The 13,406-nt window shown below is 43.1% G+C and overlaps 1 protein-coding gene across 1 annotated transcript in view; it reads left to right on the top strand.

The window, feature by feature from the left end:
- Positions 1–13,406, top strand: part of LOC119966027 (lysophosphatidylcholine acyltransferase 1-like) — a 275,907-nt gene that overhangs the window by 124,166 nt on the left and 138,335 nt on the right. The window contains exon 3 of the mRNA XM_038797177.1: positions 10,223–10,437. Within this exon, the coding sequence (XP_038653105.1) occupies positions 10,223–10,437 (215 nt within the window). The remainder of the gene's footprint in view (positions 1–10,222; positions 10,438–13,406) is intronic.

The raw sequence follows: 13,406 nt of genomic DNA, 5'->3' as shown, positions 1-13,406 counted from the left end.
AGGTAGTATGGGCTGAGGTTAGAAACAGGAAAGGAGAGGTCACCCTGTTGGGAGTTTTCTATAGGCCACCTAATAGTTCTAGGGATGTAGAGGAAAGGATGGCGAAGATGATTCTGGAAAAGAGCGAAAGTAACAGGGTAGTTGTTATGGGAGACTTTAACTTTCCAAATATTGACTGGAAAAGATATAGTTCGAGTACATTAGATGGGTCATTCTTTGTACAATGTGTGCAGGAGGGTTTCCTGACACAATATGTTGACAGGCCAACAAGAGGCGAGGCCACATTGGATTTGGTTTTGGGTAATGAACCAGGCCAGGTGTTAGATCTGGAGGTAGGTGAGCACTTTGGAAACAGTGACCACAATTCGGTGACCTTTACGTTAGTGATGGAAAGGGATAAGTATACCCCGCAGGGCAAGAGTTATAGCTGGGGGAAGGGCAATTATGATGCCATTAGACATGACTTAGGATGTGTTGGTTGGAGAAGTAGGCTGCAAGGGTTGGGCACACTGGATATGTGGAGCTTGTTCAAGGAACAGCTATTGCATGTTCTTGATAAGTACGTACCAGTCAGGCAGGGAGGAAGGGGTCGAGCGAGGGAACCGTGGTTTACCAAAGAAGTGGAATCTCTTGTTAAGAGGAAGAAGGAGGCCTATGTGAAGATGAGGCGTGAAGTTTCAGTTGGGGCGCTTGATATTTACAAGGAAGCGAGGAAGGATCTAAAGAGAGAGCTGAGACGAGCAAGGAGGGGACATGAGAAGTCTTTGGCAGGTAGGATCAAGGAAAACCCAAAAGCTTTCTATAGTTATGTCAGGAATAAAAGAATGACTAGGGTAAGAGTAGGGCCAGTCAAGGACAGTGGTGGGAAGTTGTGTGTGGAGGCTGAGGAGATAAGCGAGATACTAAATGAATACTTTTCGTCAGTATTCACTCAAGAAAAAGATAATATTGTGGAGGAGAATGCTGAGACCCAGGCTATTAGAATAGATGGCATTGAGGTGCGTAGGGAAGAAGTGTTGGCAATTCTGGACAAGGTGAAAATAGATAAGTCCCCGGGGCCGGATGGGATTTATCCTAGGATTCTCTGGGAAGCCAGGGAAGAGATTGCTGAGCCTTTGGCTTTGATTTTTAGGTCATCATTGGCTACAGGAATAGTGCCAGAGGACTGGAGGATAGCAAATGTGGTCCCTTTGTTCAAGAAGGGGAGTAGAGATAACCCCGGTAACTATAGGCCGGTGAGCCTAACGTCTGTGGTGGGTAAAGTCTTGGAGAGGATTATAAAAGATACGATTTATAATCATCTAGATAGGAATAATATGATTAGGGACAGTCAGCATGGTTTTGTGAAGGGTAGGTCATGCCTCACAAACCTTATCGAGTTCTTTGAGAAGGTGACTGAACAGGTAGACGAGGGTAGAGCAGTTGATGTGGTGTATATGGATTTCAGTAAAGCGTTTGATAAGGTTCCCCACGGTCGGCTATTGCAGAAAATACGGAGGCTGGGGATTGAGGGTGATTTAGAGATGTGGATCAGAAATTGGCTAGTTGAAAGAAGACAGAGAGTGGTAGTTGATGGGAAATGTTCAGAATGGAGTTCAGTTACGAGTGGCGTACCACAAGGATCTGTTCTGGGGCCGTTGCTGTTTGTCATTTTTATAAATGACCTAGAGGAGGGCGCAGAAGGATGGGTGAGTAAATTTGCAGACGACACTAAAGTCGGTGGAGTTGTAGACAGTGCGGAAGGATGTTGCAGGTTACAGAGGGACATAGATAAGCTGCAGAGCTGGGCTGAGAGGTGGCAAATGGAGTTTAATGTGGAGAAGTGTGAGGTGATTCACTTTGGAAAGAATAACAGAAATGCGGAATATTTGGCTAATGGTAAAATTCTTGGTAGTGTGGATGAGCAGAGGGATCTCGGTGTCCATGTACATAGATCCCTGAAAGTTGCCACCCAGGTTGATAGGGTTGTGAAGAAGGCCTATGGTGTGTTGGCCTTTATTGGTAGAGGGATTGAGTTCCGGAGCCATGAGGTCATGTTGCAGTTGTACAAAACTCTAGTACGGCCGCATTTGGAGTATTGCGTACAGTTCTGGTCGCCTCATTATAGGAAGGACGTGGAAGCTTTGGAACGGGTGCAGAGGAGATTTACCAGGATGTTGCCTGGTATGGAGGGAAAATCTTATGAGGAAAGGCTGATGGACTTGAGGTTGTTTTCGTTAGAGAGAAGAAGGTTAAGAGGTGACTTAATAGAGGCATACAAAATGATCAGAGGGTTAGATAGGGTGGACAGCGAGAGCCTTCTCCCGCGGATGGAGGTGGCTAGCACGAGGGGACATAGCCTTAAATTGAGGGGTAATAGATATAGGACAGAGGTCAGAGGTGGGTTTTTTACGCAAAGAGTGGTGAGGCCGTGGAATGCCCTACCTGCAACAGTAGTGAACATGCCAACATTGAGGGCATTTAAAAATTTATTGGATAAGCATATGGATGATAAGGGCATAGTGTAGGTTAGATGGCCTTTAGATTTTTTCCATGTCGGTGCAACATCGAGGGCCGAAGGGCCTGTACTGCGCTGTATCGTTCTATGTTCTATGTTCTAGATAATTTGCCTGCGTATTGTTTCGGCCAAAATGGATAACCTCATGCTTACCCACATTAAACTCCATCTGCCAAATTTTGACCCAATCTCCGAGCTTATCAATATCTGTTTATAAAATCTGTATCTCTTCACTGCCTGCTTTCCCACCTATTTTAGTATCATCCGCAAATTTTGCAATGTTACTCTGTCCCTACTTGCAGATCATTTATATAGATTGTAAACAGTTGAGATCCGAGGACTGAACCCTGCGGCACCCCACTGGTCACAATTCGCCAGCCAGAGGAGGACCCATTTAACCCAATCCTCTGCTTTCTGTCAGTCAGCCAATCTTCGATCCAATCTAGTAGTCTATCCCCAACCCCCTGCCATCTGACCTGGATCAATCTTTTATGTGGCACCTTGTCAAACGCCTCTGGGAAGTATAGATATACCATATGCACAGGTTCCCCATTATCCAACTTGCTGGTTACGTCCTCAAAGAACTCGAGCAAGTTTGTCAAGCATTGACTTGTCCTTCGTAAAACCATGCTGACAGTAGTGGATTGAGCTTTGTCTTTCCAAATGTTCAATCATCTCCTCCTTCATGATTGATTCCAGCAACTTCCCCACCACAGAGGTCAAACTAACCAGTCTATAGTTTCCTATTTTTGAATAGGAGAGTTACATTAGCATATTTCCAATCCACCAGGGCCATCCAGAATCCCGGGAATATTGAAATATCAAAACCAATGCAACCACTATCTCTGTTGCCACCTCGGTTAATATCCTCGGTTGCAGGCCATCAGGTCACAGGGACTTGTCTGCCTTTATTCCCATTAGTCGGGCGGTACAGTAGCACAGTGGTTAGCACTGTTGCTTCACAGCACCAGCGTATCAGGTTGATTCCCAGCTTGAGTCACTGTCTGTGCGGAATTTGCACGTTCTCCTGGTGTCTGCGTGGATTTCTTCCAGGTGCTCCGGTTTTCTCCCACAGGTCCCGAAAGACGTGCTGTTAGGTAATTTGGACATTCTAAATTCTCCCTCAATGTACCCGAACAGGCGGCAGAATGTGGCGAATAGGGGCTTTTCACAGTAACTTCATTGCAGTGTTAATGTAAGCCTACTTGTGACAATAACGATTATTATTATAGTTTATTCAATACCTTCTCCCTAGTGATGGTCCCCCTCATTAACTGTAGTTCTTGGAAAATTTTATTATCCTCCAATGTATTTGTTGTTTATTGTCACATGTACCAAGGTACAGTGAAAAGTATTTTTCTGTGAGCAGCTGAAACAGATCATTTAGTACATGAAAAGAAAAGAAAATACAAAAAGGAACTCAAAAATGGACTGAGGAGAGCTAGACAGGGGCATGAAAAAGCCCTGGCGGGAAGGATTAGGGAAAACCCCAAGGCATTTTACACTTACGTGAGAAATAAGAGGATGATCAGAGTGAGAGTAGGGCTGATCGGGGATAGTGGAGGGAACTTGTGCCTAGAGTCTGAGGAGATGGGGAGGCTCTAAACGAATATTTTGCTTTAGTATTCACTAGAGAGAGGGACCTTGTTGCTCTTGACAACAATGTGAACCAGGTTAATAGACTCAAACCGGTTGATATTAAGAAGGAGGATGTGCTGAAAATTTTGAAAAGCATCAGGATAGCCAAGTCCCCTGGGCCTGACGGGATATACCCAAGGTTACGACGAGATGCAAGGGAGGAGATTGCTGCTTCGTTGGCGATGATCTTCATGTCCTCACTCTCCACTGGAGTAGTACCGGATGATTGGAGGGAGGCGAAAGTTGTTCCCCTGTTCAAGAAAGGGAATAGGGAAATCCGTGGGAATTACAGACCTATCAGTCTTACGTCTGTGGTGAGCAAAATATTGGAAATGATTCTGAGAGATAGGATTTATGATTATTTAGAAAAACATAGTTTGATTAAAGATAGCATGGCTTTGTGAGGGGCAGGTTATTCAGAAAGTTAGGGGGCATGGGATACAGGGAAATGTGGCTGTCTGGATACAGAATTGGCTGGTCAAAAGAAGACAGCGAGGATCTGTTCTGGGACCTCTGCTCTTTGTGGTTTTTAGAAATGACTTGGATGAGGAAGTGGAAAGGTGGGTTAGTAAGTTTGCCAATGAAATGAAGGTTGGGGGAGTTGTCAATAGTGTTGAGGGTTGTTGCAGGTTACAACAGGACATTGACAGGATGCAGAGCTGGGCTGAGAAGTGGCAGATGGAGTTCAACCTTGGTAAATGTGAAGTCATTCATTTTGGGTGGTCGAATTTGAATGCTGAATACAGGGTTAAAGGCAGGATTCTTGGAAGTGTGGAGGAACAGAGGGATCTTGGGGTCCACGTACATAGATCCCTCAAATGTTGCCAGCCAGGTTGATAGGGTTGTTAAGGCGTATGGTGTGTTGGCTTTCATTAACGGGGATTGAGTTTAAGAGCCGCGAGGTTTTGCTGCAGTTTTATGAAACGCTAGTTAGACCACACTTGGAATATAGTGTCCATTTCTGGTCGCCTCATTATAGGAAGGATGTGGATGCTTTGGACAGAGTACAGAGGAGATTTACCATAATGCAGCCTGGCATGTCTTATGAAGAAAGGTTGAGGGAGCCAGAGCTTTTCTCACTGGAGCGAAGGAGGCAGAGAGGTGACTTGATTGAGGTGCACAGGGTGATGAGAGGCATGGATAGAGTGGATAGCCAGAGACTTTTCCCCAGGGTGGAAATGGCTGTCACGAGGGGACATAATTTTAAGGTGACTGGAGGAAGGTATAGGGGAGATGTCAGAGTAGGTTCTTTACACAGAGTGGTGAGTGTGTGGAATGCACTGCCAGCAGAGGTGGTGGAGTCAGAGCCTTTAGGGACATTTAAGCGACTCTTCGACATGCACATGCACAACAGTAAATTGAAGGGGTGTAGGTTAGGTTGATCTTAGATTAAGATAAATGGTCGGCACAACATATTGGGCGGAAGGGCCTGTACTGTACTGTTCTATGTTCTATAATAGGGCAACACAGGGTCCACAATGTAAATAAATAAACACCGGCATAGGGTGAAGCATACAGGAGTGTAGTATTAATCAGGTCAGTCCATAAGCAGGTCACTTGTGAGTCTGGACGCAAAATATTGGTTCAGTGCCATCACCATCTCGGTGTTCCCCATTATTACCTCACCAGTATTGTCCTCTAAAGGGCCAACATGAACTATTCTCTTCCTCTTTATATACTTATAGAAGCTTTTGGTATCAGTGTTTATGTTTTCTGCTAGTTTCCTTTTGGAGTTCATCTTGACTATTTTGATTCTATCATTAGTAGCTTTTTGCTGACCCCTAAGGTTCTCCCAATCACCAGCTTTTGCAGTATGGTATGCCCTAGATTTTTCCTACATGTCCACCTTGAGTTCCTTGTTTAGCCATGAAACATTTTTCTCCCTTTTACAATTCCTCTTCCTCTCAGGAATATACTTTAATTGAGAGGTGTGTAATATCTCACTGGAAATCCGCCATTGTTTCTCAGCTGCCCTATCCTCCGTCTACTTGGGCCAACTCTTTCCTCAGGCCTGTATAATTGCCTCTGCCCAATGCTAAAGCTCTATTATGGCACTCTGACTTCTCTCGCTCAATCTGAATTTGAAATTCTAGCATGCTGCGATCACTCCTTCCAAGAGGATCCTTAACAACAAGAATATTTATCAACCCTTCTTCGTTGCATACTAAATCTAAAATAGCCTGCTCCCTGGTTGGCTCCATAACATAATTGCTCGAAGAAATAGTCCCTCATGCACTCTTATGAAATCTCCCTCGATGCTACCTTTGCCAATTTAATTAATCCAGTCAATATGCATGTTAAAATCACCGATGATTACCGTTATGCCATTTTCACAAGCCTGCATTATTTATTGGCTTATACTATGCCCCACTTTGGAAGCATTGCTTGGGGGCCTGTAAATTATTCCTACCAAGGAGATTTTTCCCTTGTTTTTTATTTCCACCCATGTCGATTCAACATTTTGGCCCTTGGTGCCAATATCATTTCTTAATACAGCCTTGATGTCATCTGTAACCAACGAAGCAACTGCAAGCCTTGGTGTGTCCCTGCAGTGCATTTGTAGATGGTACACACTGCTGACCCTGTGCATTGGTGGTGCAGATAGTAAATGTTGAAGGTGGTGGGTGGGGTGCCAGTCAGGTGGGCTGCATAGTGTTGAGCTTCTTGAATGTTATTGGAACTGCACTCATTCAGCCAAGTGGAGAGTATTCCATCACACTCCTGTCTTGTGTCTTATAGATGCTGGACAGGCTTTGGGGAATCATGAGGTGAGTTGCACACTGTAGAGTTCCTTGTCTCTGACCTGCTCTTATAACCACAATATTTATATGGCTGGTCAGTGGTATCCCAAGGATGTTAGTGGGGGATTCAGTGATGGCAATGCCATCATTGAGACATGATTAGCTTCTCTCTCATTGGAGATGGTTAATGTCTGACACTTAAGTGTGGCGTGGGTATTGCTTCTCATGAACTGCTACAGTATCTGAGTAGTCTGGAATTATGCTGAACATATTGTAATTGACCTCCTAAATGGCACTTCCAACCTTTAAATTGGAGAAAAGTAATCGATGAAGCGTTTGAAGATGGTTGGGCTTAGGACAGGATCCTGAGAAAATCCTGTGGCAGTGACTTCTCTTTTTTAAAGAAAGTCATCATCTTCCTTTATATTAGGTATGACTCAATCAGTAGAATGTGTTCCCCTGATTCTCATTGACGTAAATTTTTCTTGGGGCTAATTGCCTTCCATAGTTCCCGGAACTGCCTTAGCCTACCCTATAAGGCATTACTTTGGATGCGATCGAACGGCTACGCTGCACCCAAAAATCAGCTCGCCGTAGCGCAGCGTGGCCAATAGAAGGTGGGAGGACCTCTCCGGGGATCTACCCAGCTTGCAACGCCTCATGGGATCCAACGCGATCTCGTGAGATGTTGCGATGTAAATCCTGCCCATGTAAATGGGATCACTTTTAGGCAAATATGCATATTAAAGCGAGACAGCTAGTCTCACTTCAATGCGCAGATTCCCGAGGTACACGAGGCGTTGGGATCAATCCCCTTCACCTCAGAGACCTCGGGTGAGCACCGTTCAATAGTGGTCTCCAGAAATGGGGGGAGGGGGGACCAGACGGTAATTGTACTCGTGGGCATCTCCCAGAGGATCGGAGGATCCCAGGTGCAGGCCCTCTGAACAGGGTGGTACCCTGGTACTGCTGGTGCCACCTGGGTCCTAGCCTAGCACTGCCAATGCACCCAGAGGGCACTGCCAGTGTGCCAGGTTGGCACTGACAAGGAGTCAAGCTTGCATTTTTTGTGTGCTGACGATCAGGGTGGGTGCCCTGGGTGGGTGTTTGGGGAGGGAGGTAGACCCCTTCCATAGTTTGTTGGGGTTTAGGGGGGCCGGGGGTCATGTGGGACCTCGGAGATCGAGACGGATCTCTCGCTATATTGAGGAGTTCCTAAGTGTAGAAAACACGGGTCTATGTGCAGCCTCAGCTGTGCGTTCCCCCGCTGAGACCCCTTATTTAATGCGAGTGCCGTTTTATAGCTGTGTTTCTCGGCGCTGCGAATGCCAGGAAACACGCAGCTAAATGCACTCACTATGGGACCTTATTCTCATTTAAGTAAATCGCACTTTGTTTCTTGGGGTGCATAGAACATACAGTGCAGAAGGAGGCCATTCGGCCCATCGAGTCTGCACCGACCCACTTAAGCCCTCGCTTCCACCCTATCCCTGTAACCCAAGGACTCTTCCTACACTTTTTGGACACTACGGGCAATTTAGCATGGCCAATCCACCTAACCTGCATGTCTTTGGACTGTGGGAGGAAACCGGAGCACCCGGAGGAAACCCACGCAGACACGGGGAGAACGTGCAGACTCTGCACAGACAGTGACCCAGCAGGGAATCAAACCTGGGACCCTGGCGCTGTGAAGCCACAGTGTTAGTCACTTGTGCTACCATGCTGCCCCGTAATCACCTATGTAATATGCAATCACCTATTGAAAGTCTCTTGCTGTTTTGACAAATTAAGTTGCATCCATTTCAGATGAAACCATTTATTCCGCATTGTCCTGGAATCTGGTTCCAATGCTCAACTTTTATTTAATTTTAATATCCAATTTTTCAACATAGAGTTTCCACTTTGAGCCAGACAGAGTAAGAAAGAAGAGGAATAGAGCTTAACATTCTTCTGGTCAGTTAATTTCCAATAAGACTGATTGTGTAGGAATAACTTTTTTTAAAAAAAGCAAGCCCAGGAGAACAAATAGTGCACTTTAGGGCAAGCTGAATTAATGAGTTTGTATACAATACACTTTTGCCTCTGCTTTTTGTTTATTAAGGATGAATTTTACAATAATAAAAGTATTTGTGACATTTGAATAGCATTGACAATAATTGTTTGTTTCAGCATTATAATGCATGGGTTGAAAATTCATAAAACCATCTATTCTTAAAAGTTATAATGTTTATGATTGTAAATCACTGTCATTCTCACTTGTTGACCCAGTGGCATGTATGTAAATTGAGTTATGAGCTGTGGAATTAGTTTTTTTTTTCTTCCTCCTTTTGACAGTAGCTTTTATTTGAAAAAACTATTTGGTATGTTTTTGCATTTTCTGCATTTAATGTCAGCATCTTTTGTTCCCTTGGAGGTTCTTGCTCTGAATAGTTTTATATTTTGCTTTTCAAAGTCATAAGTGCCATTCTTTTTGTCCAGTGCATATTTTTTCACAGTAATGGATCTAAAATTCCCATTATGTGGGCAGATGATTGTGCAAAGTATATGGTACTAGTGCAGCAAGTATTGAGTTGAAATTCCACCGTGCCTAAATTTTGAATCTGAGTTCAATAAGTCTGGTAGCTTTTAAAATTGTTTTGAGATGTGTGCATAGTCAGGCCAGCATTTGTGCTGCATCTCGAATTGTCCTTGAAAAGGTGGTGGTAAGCCATCTGAATTGCTGCAGTCCTTGTATAGCTGCACCCACGGCGGTGTTGGGAAACGAATTCCAGAATTTTGATCCAGTAGCAATGAAGGATCAATGATATATTTCCAACTCAGGATAGTGTGCGACTTACAGGGAGCATGGTGTTCTGTCCACCTGCTGCCCATGTTCTTTTCGGAGGTCAAAGGCCAATTTTTAGGTATGTTTGAGAAAAAGTATCACATTGCTATATTGTCATAAAATCCATTGATTCATTCATGTTTGTTTGGCCTAAATGCTCTTGATGACTCTGAAGTGACGTGGAAAGCCGCAACAAATTGGAACACTAAGAATTCCCTACCCTGTATTGTGGGGTGACTGAGGCAGCTCAAGGAGAAAGCCCAGTATTAACTTCCTTGGTTCTAGCAAATTGAAGAATTAGTTAAACAGCTCCCACCTTTTAATTGATATGTTAAGTGAATCTGGGAGTAGTTGTTTACGTTCCCTGTTAAAGGAAGTTAACAGCTTTGATTCAAGTTGGGAGGAGGGGGGAACTGACGATGGAAAATTGTACAAGTTCCATTATTTCTCAGCTGTGAGATTCTAAGTGCATCATTCACTTAAAAACTGTAGCCTTTGACATATTTATATTTTGTTTTGTAGGACATTGGATTTTTTGCTGAAAGTGATAATGAGAGCTATGTGGTTTGCCGGTGGCTTTCATTGGATGAGTGTAAAGGGGCGGCGTGCTTTACCCACAGAAGCACCTATAATGACATTAGCACCACATTCTTCATATTTTGATGCAATTCCAGTTACCATGACCATGGCTTCCATTGTAATGAAGGCAGAAAGCAAAGACATTCCTATATGGGGAAGTAAGTAATTATTTACTGAACATGATATAGTAGATGAAAAATCTAGGAATTGGCCCATGTGCCTTTTAGCACAAGACGGAAACTGCTGTATTTGATCTTTACTTATCATTTATTATTATGACGTATGTTGCAATCTGTTTCACATTCATTGATTGCAGATTTTGAAATGTGACAGAATTGGAAAACCAGAGATTATTTCTGAAGTGCTGCTGCAAATTTTATGAAACTATTGCCCTGTAGTTGTTTCCCCAAAAAAAGTCACCTGGTTAAGATTTTCTACCCATCACTTTTTAGCAATAATTTAACATTTTTGCACTATTCTATTATGTGATATTGGGATAAGCAAATCCAGTCCCCTCGATATTGTAGTTTAATTTTAGCAAACTTGTGGATTGCGTATTGATTTTTAAAAAATGAACTCTTCTAGTACATCCATTTTGTCATAATTCTTCAGTTCATAGTTATTTCAACCAGTGCTATTTATGGAACAAATCCTATGACTGCTTTAACATTGGCGTTTTTACAGTCAGGCATGTATTATGTTTTGCTTTAGTAAAAATATTCTGAAATGAAAATGCCTGAAGACCATTGAAATCCAATAAATATTAGTGTTGCTCATGTTGTTTGTGTTGCTGACAAAATGTTATACTGTTGTTTCTATCAATTTTCTTTTCTGCACTGGTATGTCATCCGGGTGTATCATAATGCTGCTTTATTATTCAGCTATTGGGAATTGAAAGCAATTTAAATCTACTTCCTAGAATGCTTAAAATCAGTACGCTCGCTCATCCTGAGGTTCAGATAGTAATGAAAACTGATTTAAGTGCTATAGTTGTGTCTTATGATGTTTCTAAGCTGCTTTATAAGATTACAATTTGAGTTGTTCAGATATCAACTCTGACGTTTATTAGTCAGCTTCCTAATTTGCATAATATGAAGACTGTAACTTCTCTATCCTGTTATACTCCGTTTTAAGACTAACCATTATCCAAAAATGTAGTTTATTTGTAAAACAGGAAATGAGTCACAGAATTGCAGGGAGCATGTTTTGTGCCTGTAGGTAGTATGGAAATTGGATCAGTTCATGGTGAAATTGTCAGGTAACTGTACAAGCTTTCAAAATATTTGCAGTGATGACGTGGATACAAAATTGTCTGAATAATAAGAAGCCGAGAGCAATGGATAGTTTTCGGGCTGGGGGAAGATTTGTTGCGGTGTTTCCCAGCGGTCAGTATTGGGACCCTTGCATTTCTGATATGTATTAATGATCTCATGATCTAAATCTTGGTATGCCGGGGACCAATTCAAAGTTAGTGGATGACACAAAACTTGTCAGTATTGTAATTTGTGAAGAGGACAGTGTGGAATTTCAGAAGGACACAGACAAATTGGTGAAGCTGGCAGATGAAGTTCAATGCGGAAGAGTGTGAGGTCATGCATTTTGGTAGGAAGAACACAGTGAGACAATATTTAAAAAGAAAGAGCTAAAATTCAGACGTGCAGGAGCAGCGGGACCTGGGTTTATATGTACATAGATCATTGACGTTGGCAGGGCAAGTGGAGAGAGCAGTGAATCAAACATACAGTTGCTTTTGACTATATTGATAGGGGCATAGAGTACCAAAGATGTTATGCTGAAATTGTACAACACACTAGTAAGACTTCAGCTAGACTATTGTGTACAGTCCTGGGTGCCACACCAGAGGAAAGATCTGAATGCATTGGAGGGAGTGCAGAAGAGGTTTACAAGAATGGTTCCAGAGATGAGAAACTTCACATATGAGGACAGATTGGAGAGCTTGCGACTGTTTTCCTTGGAGAGAATACTAATAGGAGATTTGATGGAAACGTTCAAAATCTTGAGGGGACTGGACTGAATAGATGGGGAGAAACAGTTCCCATTCGTAAAAGGATCAAGAATGAAAGGGCACAAGTTTAAAGTGATTTGCAAAAGAAGCAAATGTGATGTGAGAAAATCCTCTTCCACACAACGAGTGGCTCGAATCTGGAATGCACTGCTTGGAAATGAGGTAGAGGCAAGTTCAGTCGAGGCAATCAAGAGGACCATGCAAATGAATGGCATTAAGCCATAATGTTTGTGTGGAAATCTGGTGCAGACACGATGGGCCAACTGGCCACCTCTTATTATTCTGTAACATACTCCAGTAGCTTCCATAATCTGACCACTCAGTGCCTAAATGTAAATGAGTCTAGCAGCTCCCAAAGACTGAGTGGAGTGAGTATTCTTGGATGATGAACTGTCAATTCAATTACTTCTTGTTAAAAACAACTGTAGATGTCTCTCTTTCTCCTGATTTTCTTCCAAGATTTTGAAACTTTCAGTCCTTCATGCTGACCAAGACGCATATCTTGCTGCTTGTAACATCATGAGAAATAGGAGCAGGAGTAGGCTATAATAATAACCTTTATTAGACTCCCAAGTAGGCTTACATTAACATGGCAATGAAGGTACATGTGAAATTCAACCCGTTGAACCTGCTCTGCCAATCCTAAGACCATAAGACACAGGAGCAGAATTAGGTTATTCGGCCCATCGAGTCTGCTCCACCATTCAATCATGATTGATATTTTTCTCATCCCCATTCTCCTGCCTTTTCCCCATAACCCCTAATCCCCTTATTAATCAAGAACCTATCTATCTCTGTCTTACAGACACTCAGTGATTTGGCCTCCACAGCCTTCTGCTGCAGAGTTCCACAGATTCACCACCCTCTGGCTGAAGAAATTCCTCCTCATCTCTGTTTTAAAGGATCATTCCTTTAGTCTGAGATTGTGTCCTCTGCTTCTAGTTTTTCCGACAAGTGGAAACATCCACTCCACGTCCACTCTATCCAGGCCTCGCCGTATCCTGTAAGTTTCAAGATGATCCCCTCCTCATCCTTCTAAACTCCAACGAGCACAGACCCAGAGTCCTCGACTATTCCTCATACGACAAACTCTTAATTCTA

Source organism: Scyliorhinus canicula, chromosome 5 (assembly GCF_902713615.1).
Source record: "Scyliorhinus canicula chromosome 5, sScyCan1.1, whole genome shotgun sequence".
NCBI classification, from domain to species: domain Eukaryota; kingdom Metazoa; phylum Chordata; class Chondrichthyes; order Carcharhiniformes; family Scyliorhinidae; genus Scyliorhinus; species Scyliorhinus canicula.
The sequence above is the reverse complement of the archived record's forward strand: the minus strand, read 5'-3'. Positions and strand labels throughout refer to the sequence as shown.